Here is a 12,531-nt window from a genome sequence, read left to right on the forward strand (position 1 = left end):
GGGTCTGAGTATTTATATAAAATATTAGTGTTTTTCATTTTTAATAAATTAGCAAAAATGTTCTTTACCAGGGCCCGAGACTTTATGTCCGGACGTGCACCGCAGAAGTCATAGTAAAACTGTTTTTTATCTCACTCTAAAGTAGGAGTTGTGTTCTGATATTATGAGGGGGTCCCTGATGAATTTGCTATCACAAAAGGGGTCCCTGGTGCAAACCAGTTTGGGAACCTCTGACCTTGTCCATGTGGTTCCACAGATGAGAAGAGTTACTAACAGTCGCTATACATCTGTGATTGGAGCAGTCATAACCACCATATAAAATATCTTTTGACATGTAGCCTAAATGTTTTATGACTTGTTTGGTTTTTAGATGAGCTTGCTATGGTCTGGCGAGAAACTCAAATCTACCTTGAAGAAGAAGTTTGAACATGTATTTGAGGGAATCGGGGGATCAAGGAAATCCAACAAGATGTCTCAACCAGATCTACACAGACCTCTACATCACAGAGGGTGAAAGTGGAGAGGTCAACAGTGAACATGAAGTAAGACAGATCGAGACAACATCCAGGAGACAAGCAACACAAGAGACACCAATCAAATACAACAACATCTTTAAATCGTTACCTGGACAAGACACACCAGTCAGAAGTGTGATGACCAAGGGAGTAACTGGCATTGGAAAAACAGTCTCTGTGCAGAAGTTCATTCTGGACTGGGCTGAAGGAAAAGCAAATCAAGACATCCAGTTCATATTCCCGTTCCCTTTTCGGGAGCTGAGTTTGATGAAAGGAAACAAGCACAGTTTGATTGAGCTTCTTGGTCATTTTATCATGATGAAAAACGTTGATTCCTCTGACTATGACAAGTGCAAAGTTTTGTTTGTCTTTAATGGTCTGGATGAGTGCAGACTTCCTCGAGACTTCCAGAACAATAAGAGCTGTTGTGACGTCACAGAGTCCACTTCGATAGACGTGCTGCTTACAAACCTCATCAAGGGGAATCTGCTTCCTTTTGCTCTTATCTGGATAACCTCCCGACCTGTAGCAGCCAATCAGATCCATTCTCAGTATATTGACCTGCTGACAGAGGTATGAGGATTCAACAACCCTCAGAAGGAGGAGTACTTCCGGAAGAGAATCAATGATGAGAACCTGGCCAAAAGAGTCATCACACACATGAAGTCATCAAGGAGCCTCTTTATCATGTGCCACATAACAGTGCTATGTTGGATCTCTGCCACAGTTCTAGAGAGAATTTTGGATGAAGCAGTGAGTGCCGACATCCCCAAAACTCTGACTCAAATGTGCACGCACTTCCTGATTTTTCAGACCAAACAGTGGAATCAGAAGTACGTTGGAGAGCGAAGTGGAGATCCTCTGTGGATGAGAGAGAGCATCCTGTCGCTGGGAAAACGGGCATTCCAGCAACTAGAGAAAGGCAATCTAATATTCTATGAGGAAGATCTAAACGAGTGTGGAATTGATATCAGAGAAGCATCAATCTACTCAGGATTGTGCACACAGATCTTCAGAGAGGAGTCTGGACTGTACCAGGGGAAGGTGTACTGCTTTGTGTATTTGAGCATCCAGGAGTTGCTTGCTGCTTTGTATGTGTTTCTCACTTTCAAGAATGGCGACAAAAGTCCACTGGTCCAACAGAGATCCTTATCCAGTAAGCTTAGAAAATCATCATTTGGACACAAAACTTTGACCGACTTACACAGGAGTGCAGTTGATCAGGCCTTACAGAGTGAGAATGGAGATATGCACCTATTCCTCCGCTTCCTTCTTGGCCTCTCGCTGGAGTCTAATCAGACTATCCCACGCGGTCTACTGACAGAATCAGGAAGCAGCTCAACCAGCATGGAGAGAACAGTCAAGTACATCAAAAAGAAGATCAGAAAGAATCTCTCTCCAGATAGGTGCATCAATCTGTTCCACTGTCTAAATGAGCTTAATGACTATTCTCTAGAGGAAGAGATCCAATGCTACCTGAGATCAGGAAGTCTCTCAGAAGGCAAACTCACCTGCACAGTGGTCGGCTCTGTTGTTTGTGTTGCTGTCTTCAGAAAGGGAGCTAGATGTGTTTGACCTGAGGAAATACTCAACATCAGAGGAGGGTTTTCTATGGCTGCTGCCAGTAGTCAAAGCATCCAGAACAGCTCTGTAAGTACCAGATCAAAATCACAGAATATGAAATGATACTGGTGTTTTAATTACTTGCTCAGATTGAGTAACCCAATGTGTTTGTTGTTCAACACTATTTTGTATTTCAGGCTGAATCAGTGTAACCTTACAGAGAGATGCTGTGAAGAGTTGGCCTCAGCTCAAACTCCTCACACCTGAGAGAGCTGGACCTGAGTCGCAATAACCTGCTGGATTCAGGAGTGAAGCTGCTTTGTGTTGGACTGGGGAATCCACACTGTAAACTACAGATACCACAGTCAATATTCATTCAGTTCTGGGATAGATCATTATTTTTACAATATCTTGGTCATTTTAACAGTGAAAAACATTCCATCAACTATTTTGTATTTTAGGCTGAATCGATGCTACATCACAGAGAAATGCTGTGAAGCGTTGGCCTCAGCTCTCAGCTCAAACTCCTCACACCTGAGAGCTGGACCTGAGTCACAATAACCTGCTGGATTCAGTAGTTAAGCTGCTCTCTGCTGGACTGGAAAATCTACACTGTCAACTGAAGACTCAGAGGTCAGTACACATGGGATGTAAGATACACTCTGAGGTCTTGCTTTTAGGGAATATTAGTTTTACAGATTGTTTTACCTCTTGCAGGTTGACATGTTGCAATGTTACAGAAGAAGGCTGTACTTTTCTGGCTTCAGCTCTCAGTTCAAACCCTTCGCAACTAAGAGAGCTGGACCTGAGCTTCAATTACCCAGGAGACTCAGGAGTGAATCTGTTCTCAGCTTTACTGGCTGATCCACGATGTAAACTGAAAAATCGAAAGTAAAAATGAATGTGGTTGGGTGAATGAATTCGATTTTTGTAAAATAATATATTTCCCCTACCGGTTGCATGTGCCAATAAATCATTGTCTGTTTTTCAACAGAATGGACATTGCTGAAAAGAGCAGGCTCAACTTCAGGCTTAGGAAATATAAGTCATGTCTGATGTGGACAATATGGCTCTGAAGTCAGCAAAACAATAGTACAAACTGAGAACCAATTTGGTTGAATATCAGAAAACTAACATATTTTACAAGGCTATTTTTTTTCTCCTGTGGAAAACGATACATATTCGAGTTAACATTCAGTGCAGGGTTGAGTGGGAAAAAACTGATAGACGTTCTGTGAATGGTGTTTTTTTCCCTAAACCAGTTTCATATTTTCAATCAGATCACTGTGAGCTCACACTGGAGCCGAATACAGCACACAGACTGCTCTTGCTGTCTGAAGGGAACAGAAAGGTGACAAGGGTGAGGGAGGAGAAGCCATATCCTAACCATCCTGAAAGATTTGACCACTCAAAACAAGTGCTGTGTAGAGAGGGTTTGTTTGGGAGATGCTACTGGGAGGCAGACTGGAATGGGGAATGGGTCGTATAGGAGTGGCATACAAAGGAATCAATAGAAAAGACAAGTTTGATGACAACTGGCAAGGATGCAATGCCAAGTCCTGGAGACTGAACTGCTCTCATTATTTTACCCAATCAATTACTGGGAGGTTATATGTGGAGTGTGCGACTGTTTTTGTAGCTTAGTTTATTCACCGTTAAGAGAAAATTATTTTGTGTGGAGGTGCTGACTATGTATGTGCCAGCTCCTACTTTTTTATTATACTACACTGAACAAAAATATAAACAGAACATGTAAATTGTTGGTCCCATGTTTCATGAGCTGAAATAAGATTCCATATTTTTCTCATTTTGTGCACACATTTCTGTTAGTGAGCATTTCTCCTTTGCCAAGATAATCCATCCACCGGACAGGTGTGTGATGTCAAGAAGCGGATTAAACAGCATGATCATTACACAGGTGCACCTTGCGCTGGGGACAATGAAAGGCCACACTAAAATGTGCAGTTTTGTCACACGCCACAGATGTAAGAAGTGTGCAATTGGCATGCTGACTGTAGGAATGTCTGCCAGAGCTGTTGCCATAGAATTTAATGTTAATTTCTTTACCATAAGCCGCTTCCAATTTCGTTGTAGAGAATTTGGCAGTACGTACAACCGGCCTCACAACCGCACACTACGTGTAACCACGCCAGCCCAGGACCTCCACATCCGGCTTCTTCACCTGCGAGATCGTCTGAGACCAACCACCCGGACAAATTATGAAACTGGGTTTGCACAACCAAAACATTTCTGCAGAAACTGTCAAAAAACATCAGGGAAGCTCATCTGCGTGCTTGTCATCCTCACCAGGGGCTTGACCTGACTGCAGTTCGGTGTCGTAACCTACTTTAGTGGGCATATACTCACCTTCGATGGCACGCTGGAGAAGTGTGCTCTTCACCGATGAATCCCGGTTTTAACTGTACTGGGCAGATGGCTTCATGTGGGCGAGCAGTTAGCTGATGTCAATATTGTGAACAGAGTGCCCCATGGTAGCGGTGGGGTTATGGTATGGGCAGGCATAAGCTACGGACAATGAACACAATTTTAATTCAGAGATACCGTGACGAGATCCTGAGGACCATTGTCGTGCCATTCATCCGCCGCCATCACCTCATGTTTCAGCATGATGCACGGCCCCATGTCGCAAGGATCTGTACACAATTCCTGGAATATCCAGCAACTTCGCACAGCCATTGAAGAGTGGGACAACATTCCACAGCCTAAAACTATGTCCAACAATATTTGAACTTTTGTTGAATTAGCATCCTTTGAATTCAACAAAACGTAAATTTAATTCATCTCCCAGACATTCAATAACCGCAAACCAATCATTCTCAATAGTTTTTAATTCACATTTTCCATGAGTTCCACTTCCATGTGCTTCTCTGCAACTCGAAACAGGCCTTACCCGCCCTGACTGTCTAGTTTTCAACTGTATCAAATATAAAATAAATGTGTGAAAGTAAAATTCACCTCCACCTTATGGTAAAACTTTGGGTTAAGTTTCAAGGATTTGCACAAAAAACCTCAGGTCAAAACAGTTTTGTTTTAAATGATTGCGATCACTTCAACATCAATTCACTCCTGTAAGCAAACTCCTGCTTTTAGTTCACTCACAACAGTAGTTTAAAGTGCCTGTTGCTATATAGGTTGATCCAGCTATTGATTGATCGCTGTGCTGATCGCTCTGTATGGCCTTTATCAGTGACAGTGCGTGGAGTGAATATCAAACCAAAGTTATCATTCCTCCCTTCTCCCTGAATGAAAGTCAAGAAAAGAGGAACAAGAATAGAAAAAACTAAACTCAAACTAGCAATGTGCTACCCTAGTTAAGGCCTTAAACTGAATGGTAAAATGACTCAAATGTGTTTCTTTTTTCCCCAAAGGCCACCGTCAGGATAAAACTACAGGACTGAACTGAACTCCTTAGACTACCCTCAGTCTGGTAAAATAAAGTTAATTCAAAAACAAAATAAAGCGTCACTTTATGAATTCAAAATATAGTCTAGTTCTCAATGGCATAGTAGTGTTCCCTAATCCATTCTTCGAGTACCTCCAGGACTGCACATTTGTGCTCAGACCTTAACCAGCCCACCCACATTAGTTGAATCAAGTTGACCTGTTCTGGGCTAGAGCACAATGAGCTGTTCTTGGGCTACTAAAGTACAGATTGGGAAATAATAGCATTGTAAATCTAGTTTTTCAGTATTGTCTCACTCGAATACACAGACATCTGTGCTCCTGCTCCAGCCCTTGTGAATATGGAAGGTCTTCTGTCCACCAGGCCGCCTCCATTTGGACCATGCTCAAGTGTCTTATTCAGCTGCAATAACAAGCATTATGTTCTGACAGGAGCAGATGGACGTCTCAGTCCTCCAATCCAGGTCCTGAGAGCTGGGGGCAGGAGGGTTGCGATTGGTTCGTGTGTCTGACTGCCCTGCCTCCCCGTACAGAGCTCTCCCACTAAGCTCTGGGGGAGTGGGTTTGGTTGGGTGGTGGCGGCCACAGGGGCGTGTCCTCAATGTTGTCAGGACTGTTGGGTACCCTTGAGGTACCACATCCCACCTAAGCTCACACAGCACTCCTAAATAGACAGGACCAAACAGACAGTTTAACATTACCACATCTGATTCTTCAGACAGTTCTAAATGGTGTTCCTACAGCCCACTCAGCTACTCAATGCCAGTTCTAGAGCAGATTCCAGAACCGGTTCTGAAGATGGTTCCAGAACCTATTCTAAAGTTGGTTAACTTCTCTAGGGTAGGGGGCAGCATTTTCACGTTTGGATAAAAAACATACCCAAATTCAACTGCCAGTTACTCATCGCCAGGAGATAAGATATGCATATTATTAGTAGATTTGGATAGAAAACACTCTGAAGTTTCTAAAACTGTTTGAATCATGTCTGTGACTATAACAGAACTTAAGTAGCAGGCGAAACCCCGAGGACAAACCATTCAGATTTCTTTTTTTGAGGTCACTGTCTTTTCAATGAGTTTTCATTGGGACACCAGATTTCTAAGCAACTTGCTTGCAGTTCCTACGGCTTCCACTGGATGTCAACAGTCGTGAGAAATAGGTTGAGGTTATTCCTTTATGTAATGAAGAAATACGGCCATCTTGAAGTCGAGGCACTCCTGGTGTCCTAGACATGCGTTTCAATCAAACAGAAGGCATACTACATATCGTTTTAATCCTGTATTGAACACATATCATCCCGTCTTCAATTGTATCAATTATTAACGTTAAAAAATACCAAACGTTGTATTACATAAGTAGTTTGACATTTTTTGGCAAAGTTTAAAGGTAACCTTTGATATATTTTGTCGTCATGTTTGAGCAAGTTGGAACCGGTGTTTTTCTGGATCAAACGCGCCAAATAAATTGACATTTTGGACATATATCGACGGAATTAATCGAACAAAAGGACCATTTGTGATGTTTATGGGACATATTGGAGTGCCAACAACAGAAGCTCGTCAAAGGCATGAATTATATTTTTATTCTGCGTTTTGTGTCGCTCCTGCAGGGTTGAAATGTTTTCTCTTTTGTTTACAATGGTGCTATGCTCAGATAATAGCATCGTATGCTTTCGCTGAAAAGCCTATTTGAATTCTGACATGTTGGCTGGATTCACAACCAGTGGAGCTTTAATTTGATATCTTTCATGTGTGATTTAATGAAAGTTTGATTTTATAGTGATTTTCATAGTCATTCATTTTAATGTGGCGCTATGCATTTTCTCAGGCTTTTTGCCAATTGATACAGTAGCGTCTTGCCTAAACTCTGATTTTTGGATATAAATATGAACTTTACCGAACATAAAATACATGTATTGTGTAACATGAAGTCCTATGAGTGTCATCTGATGAAGATTATCAAAGGTTAGTGATTCATTTTATCTCTATTTCTGCTTTTTGTAAATGCTCTCTTTAGCTGGAAACATGGCTGTCTTTTTCTGTGACTTGGCTCATACCTTACATAATCGTTTGGTGTGCTTTCGTCGTAAAACCTTTTTGAAATCGGACACTTTGGCTGGATTTACAACAAGTGTAGCTTTAAAATGGTGTAAAATACTTGTATGTTTGAGGAATTTAAATTATGGGATTTCTGTTGTTTTGAATATGGCACCCTGCAGTATCACTGGCTGTTGATGAGGTGGGACGTTACCTAGAGAGGTTAACAGCCCATTCTAAAGCCAGTTCTAGATACTGTTCAGCAGTCTGTTCTACACTTTGTTCTGAGGCAAGTCGTACCTTGAGCAGGCGGTCCATGTCGGCCTTGGTAGTCTGGTCTCCCAGCTCCTGCGTCAGCCTGGTCTGGATCACGTTCCTCCTTACCCGGTAGTTCTTCATGAAGATCTCATACAGGACCTGACGGTGCTGGGGGGGATGACAACAATAATGAAGATCTTTTAAAATGTAGAGGCAGAAAAACGAAAAGGGAGCTCAAACACATCCACATTTCTGAAACTAAGTAAGGGAGGGCGTACAGTGCCTTGCAAAAGTATTCATCCCCTTGGCGTTTTTCCTATTTATTTTTATATTTAAAAAAAAAAATACAAAAATAAATATGAACCTTTATTTAACTAGGCAAGTCAGTTAAGAGCAAATTCTTATTTACAATGACCGCCTACCCCGGCCAAACCCGGATGACGCTGGGCCAATTGTGCGCCACCCTATGGGACTCCCAATCACGGCCGGATGTGATACAGCCTGGATTCGAATCAGGTACTGCAGTGATGCTTCTTGCACTGGGATGCAGTGTCTTAGACCACTGTGCCACTCGGGAGCCCATTTTGTTGCATTACAACCTGTAATTTAAATTGATTTTTATTTGGATTTCATGTAACGGACATACACAAAATAGTCCAAATTGGTTAAGTGAAATGAAAAGAATTACTTGTTTCCAAAAAAAAAGAGTCATAATTAAAAACAAAAGTGGTGTGTGAATATATGTATTCACCCCCTTTGCTATGAATCCCCTAAATAAGATCTGGTGCAACCAATTACCTTCAGAAGTCACATAATTAGTTAAATAAAGTCCACCTGTGTGCAATCTAAGTGTCACATGATCTCTAAATATACACACCTGTTCTGAAAGGCCCCAGAGTCTACAACACAACTAAGCAAGCGACACCATGAATACCAAGGAGCTCTCCAAACAGGTCAAGGACAAAGTTGTGGAGAAGTACAGATCAGGGTTGGGTTATAAAAAAATATCAGAACATTTTAAACATCCCACGGAGCACCGTTAAATCCATTATTAAAAAATGGAAAGAATATGGCACCACAACAAACCTGCCAAGAGAGGGCTGCCCACCAAAACTCACAGACAAGGCAAGGAGGGCATTAATCAGAGAGACAACAAAGAGACCAAAGATATGATCCAATGTCTCATTATTTGTTTAATAAATTTAAAAAAAAAGAGGACTTTTGTATTTTTGTATATATAATTAAAAAAAAAAATATTATGCTCATCTGTTACTGTCACTAATATCTTTTCATTTTTGTTTTGAATGTTCTTAATTGGAAAATGCAACAAACAAAAAATTTAAGAGACCAAAGACAACCCTGAAGGAGCTGCAAAGCTATAAAGCGGAGATTGGAGTATCTGTCCATTGAACCACGAAGCCGTACACTCCAGAGCTGGGCTTTACGGAAGAGTGGCCAGAAAAAAGCCATTGCTTAAAGAAAAAAATAAGCAAACACGTATGGTGTTCGCCAAAAGTCATGTGGGAGACTCCCCAAACATATGGAAGAAGGTACTCTGGTCAGATGAGACTACAATTTAGTTTTTTGGCCATCAAGGAAAATGCTATGTCTGGCGCAAACCCAACACCTCTCGTCACCCAGAGAACATCATCCCCACAATGAAGCATGGTAGTGGCAGCATCATGCTGTGGGGCTGTTTTTCCATCGGCACGGACTGGGAAACTGTTCAGAATTGAAGGAATGATGGATGGCGCTAAATACAGGGATATTCTTGAGGGAAACCTGTTAGTCTTCCAGAGATTTGAGACTAGGACAGAGGTTCACCTTCCAGCAGTACAATGACCCTAAGCATACTGCTAAAGCAACACTCGTGTGGTTTAAGGGGAAACATTTAAATGTCTTGGAATGGCCTAGTCAAAGCCCAGACCTCAATCCAGTTGAGAATCTGTGATATGACTTAAAGATTGCTGTATACCAGCGGAACCCATCCAACTTGAAGGACCTGGAGCAGTTTTGCTTTGAAGAATGGGCAAAAATCCCAATGGCTAGATGTGCCAAGCTTATAGAGATATACCCCAAGAGACTTACAGCTGTAACTGCTGCAGAAGGTGGCTCTACAAAGTATTGACTTGGGGGGTGAATAGTTATGCGAACAAGGTCAGTTTTTTGGTCTTATTTCTTGTTTGTTTCACAATAAAAAAATATTTTGCATCTTCAAAGTGGTAGGCATGTTGTGTAAATCAAATGATACAACCCCCCCCAAAAAAATATTTTTATTCCAGGTTGTAAGGCAACAAAATAGGAAAAATGCCAAGGGGGGTGAATACTTTCACAAGCCACTGTACAGGCCAAGACATGCAGACTTGTGATCAGAGTATTTCTGCATGACTTCAAAACACAGGTTACATCCAGTGGGTGCAGTGGGCATGTGGAATGATGAGTGAAAAGGAAAACAAAATTATTACAGACTTGACTAGAAGAAGAACCCTGACCCAGGTGTTGTTACCTTGTCGAAGGTCTCTCCTGTCTCCCACACAACAAACACCTTCTGCTCATCCGCAGCTGCCGTGCTCTGGGCTGGAAACTACAGGGAAAAAGAGACCAAACCGATGAAAATACATGGAGAAAGACAACTGATGAAACTGCAGGAGAGGGGACAGGAGTGAAACCACTGCAGTGACCCGAGTCTTATAGCACTGGGCTTTACAGACACGGGATACCTTATATTACAAGAAACTACACTTTGGATTAAGTTATTCCCAATCAACAAAACAGGCATGCTGTGTTAAGAAGATGACTAAGTCACTCTTGATAAGAGCATCTGCTAAATGACCAACATGTAAAATGTAACAGGATCTCTAATCCATCCCAAGACCATTAAGCAAATCCCTGATTCAACCCTCTCCACTCCCAGAAAGCATTAACCTCTGCTGGGATAGGATAAAGTTGCCCCTCGAAGCTGATCCAAAGTCAGTTTTGCGTTCATCTGACTATTGTTTAGTCAGTATTTGGGGAGTGGGATCTGATCCTAGATGTGTGTACAGGCAAATTCTACACAGGGCTTAATGGTTAACTCCTCCTGGAACGGTAATAGGCTTTGTGCTCTCAGCCAATAATAGAAGCTATTTAACAGTGGACAGTTTCCTCCATCCAACCCCTCCCCATACCTCCCTACCTCATTCCTCCTTCCAGGATCTAAATCCTACAACATCCCGAGGAGCGCAAGGGGGATAAGAACCTAAGCCAGGTTAAAAGGGGGGATTTGATACTCAAAAGGGAGGAGACTAGCTCCTTATCCACACAATAAGTAGCAGTGTCTCAGACCTGAATACAATAGGTAGCAGTGTCTCAGACCTGAATACAATAGGTAACAGTGTCATGGGTATTAATGCTAACAATGTAAATTCAACTACTTCTCTGATGCGTACTATGGCATTAAGACAACCATGAGAGCAACGTTTAAAGAGCCACACCTCATTAGGAAAATGTAGGCTTCCCCTAAGGTACAGTGTAGGCTGGTGGGGTGTAATAAAATTGAACAGTTAGATTCTACAATCACACAGCCATCAGGCTCTATTCAGAGAGCTGAACCTGAGAAGGCCAACCCTCCATCGCCTCACTGCTTTCACTCTACTTCCTACCTACTACCCTCAGGAGTAAAGCCGGTGTGCTGCTACAGGGATAGATCACACACCAAAACCACCGTTAGTTTGTTGTTCTGTTTAGGACATGTGATAGCTGCACTCCTGAGGCAAGCAAGAGACCATCATTGCAGCGGAGAAGAGAACCCGGGCAGGCTGAGTTTAATCTGGCCGGGAGCCAAAAGCTGATCTCTTTAGTCCAAGGAGAGGATCTTTATCTCTGGATATCCAGACTTACTCACCGGGTGGAAGACTGGGCCGATCTTTAACTGAAATTCTCCAGTACCACAGGGGGTTGTCTGTTTTTCAGGGGAACTGACCCCAACCCCCTATCCCCATCTAATGCCAGTTTCAAAACCCAAAACCTGAGGTAGCCCTGGTGGGGTGGTAGTCATGCAGCAGGGATAGGGTCTAATACTCACAGGCACCAGTATCTGTTTGCATTGGCTCATCAGTATAGTATCCTGTAGCAGGCGGTCTGAGATGGAGTGGAACAGGCTGTGTCCGGGAGGCAGGGAGGCCAGGTGGAGATTGAACAGCCTCTTGACTTCGCTCAGCGTCAGCACGTGCTGCTTCCTGAACGTGTTCCACACAAAGTCCCTCAGCTCAGGGGACGGTGAGGGAGTGGGGGTCCCGCCGTGCCCGTTACGAGGGTTCGAGGCGGGGCAGGTAGCGGAGGATGAGGGGTAACCGTTACCCAAACCATTAGGGTGCACGGATGAGCACGAGTCCATGGGTTCGTCTTCACTGACGGGTTCTTCTTTGACCCGAACCCCAGTTCCGCCACTCCCCCCGGCGCCACCCTGTCGACGAGCGCTCAGGTCCTTCTCAAGAGAGGGCTGGTTATGCCGTGCACGTTCATGGGCAGCCTTCAGCCGCTGCTCGCCACTCACGTGCACAGTTTCTGTAACGGACAGAGAAACAGTTTTCAGCTAGAGACAATTATAAAACACATTACGCTGCTATAAGCACACACACCTGTTTCTAGGTCCTTTTTGGATACCAGGTCATCCTTAGAAAAGTTGAAGACCTTCTCCAATCTGCAAACAAAACATGAAACATAAAATCAACAATCTCTGTCCATGTTACCTTACC

At 42.9% G+C, this 12,531-nt stretch overlaps 1 protein-coding gene and 1 pseudogene across 4 annotated transcripts in view; one reads left to right on the top strand and one right to left on the bottom strand.

Annotated features, from left to right (window-relative positions):
• On the top strand, positions 1 to 5,473 carry LOC139571313 (protein NLRC3-like; annotated as a pseudogene).
• Positions 4,910 to 12,531, bottom strand: part of polr3e (polymerase (RNA) III (DNA directed) polypeptide E) — a 24,797-nt gene continuing 17,175 nt past the window's right edge. For 3 of the 4 annotated variants that reach the window (XM_071394068.1, XM_071394066.1, XM_071394067.1), the window contains exons 16-20: positions 12,415 to 12,476; positions 11,859 to 12,340; positions 10,302 to 10,379; positions 7,838 to 7,963; positions 4,910 to 6,165 (exon numbers count right to left, since the gene is read on the bottom strand). In XM_071394068.1, coding sequence (XP_071250169.1) covers positions 6,109 to 6,165; positions 7,838 to 7,963; positions 10,302 to 10,379; positions 11,859 to 12,340; positions 12,415 to 12,476 — 805 coding nt within the window. In that variant the 3' untranslated portion in view covers positions 4,910 to 6,108. Of the gene's footprint in view, positions 6,166 to 7,837; positions 7,964 to 8,228; positions 8,395 to 10,301; positions 10,380 to 11,858; positions 12,341 to 12,414; positions 12,477 to 12,531 lie in introns of those variants that run through there. The other variant, XM_071394069.1, reaches the window with a different exon arrangement.

Source organism: Salvelinus alpinus, chromosome 3 (assembly GCF_045679555.1).
Source record: "Salvelinus alpinus chromosome 3, SLU_Salpinus.1, whole genome shotgun sequence".
NCBI classification, from domain to species: domain Eukaryota; kingdom Metazoa; phylum Chordata; class Actinopteri; order Salmoniformes; family Salmonidae; genus Salvelinus; species Salvelinus alpinus.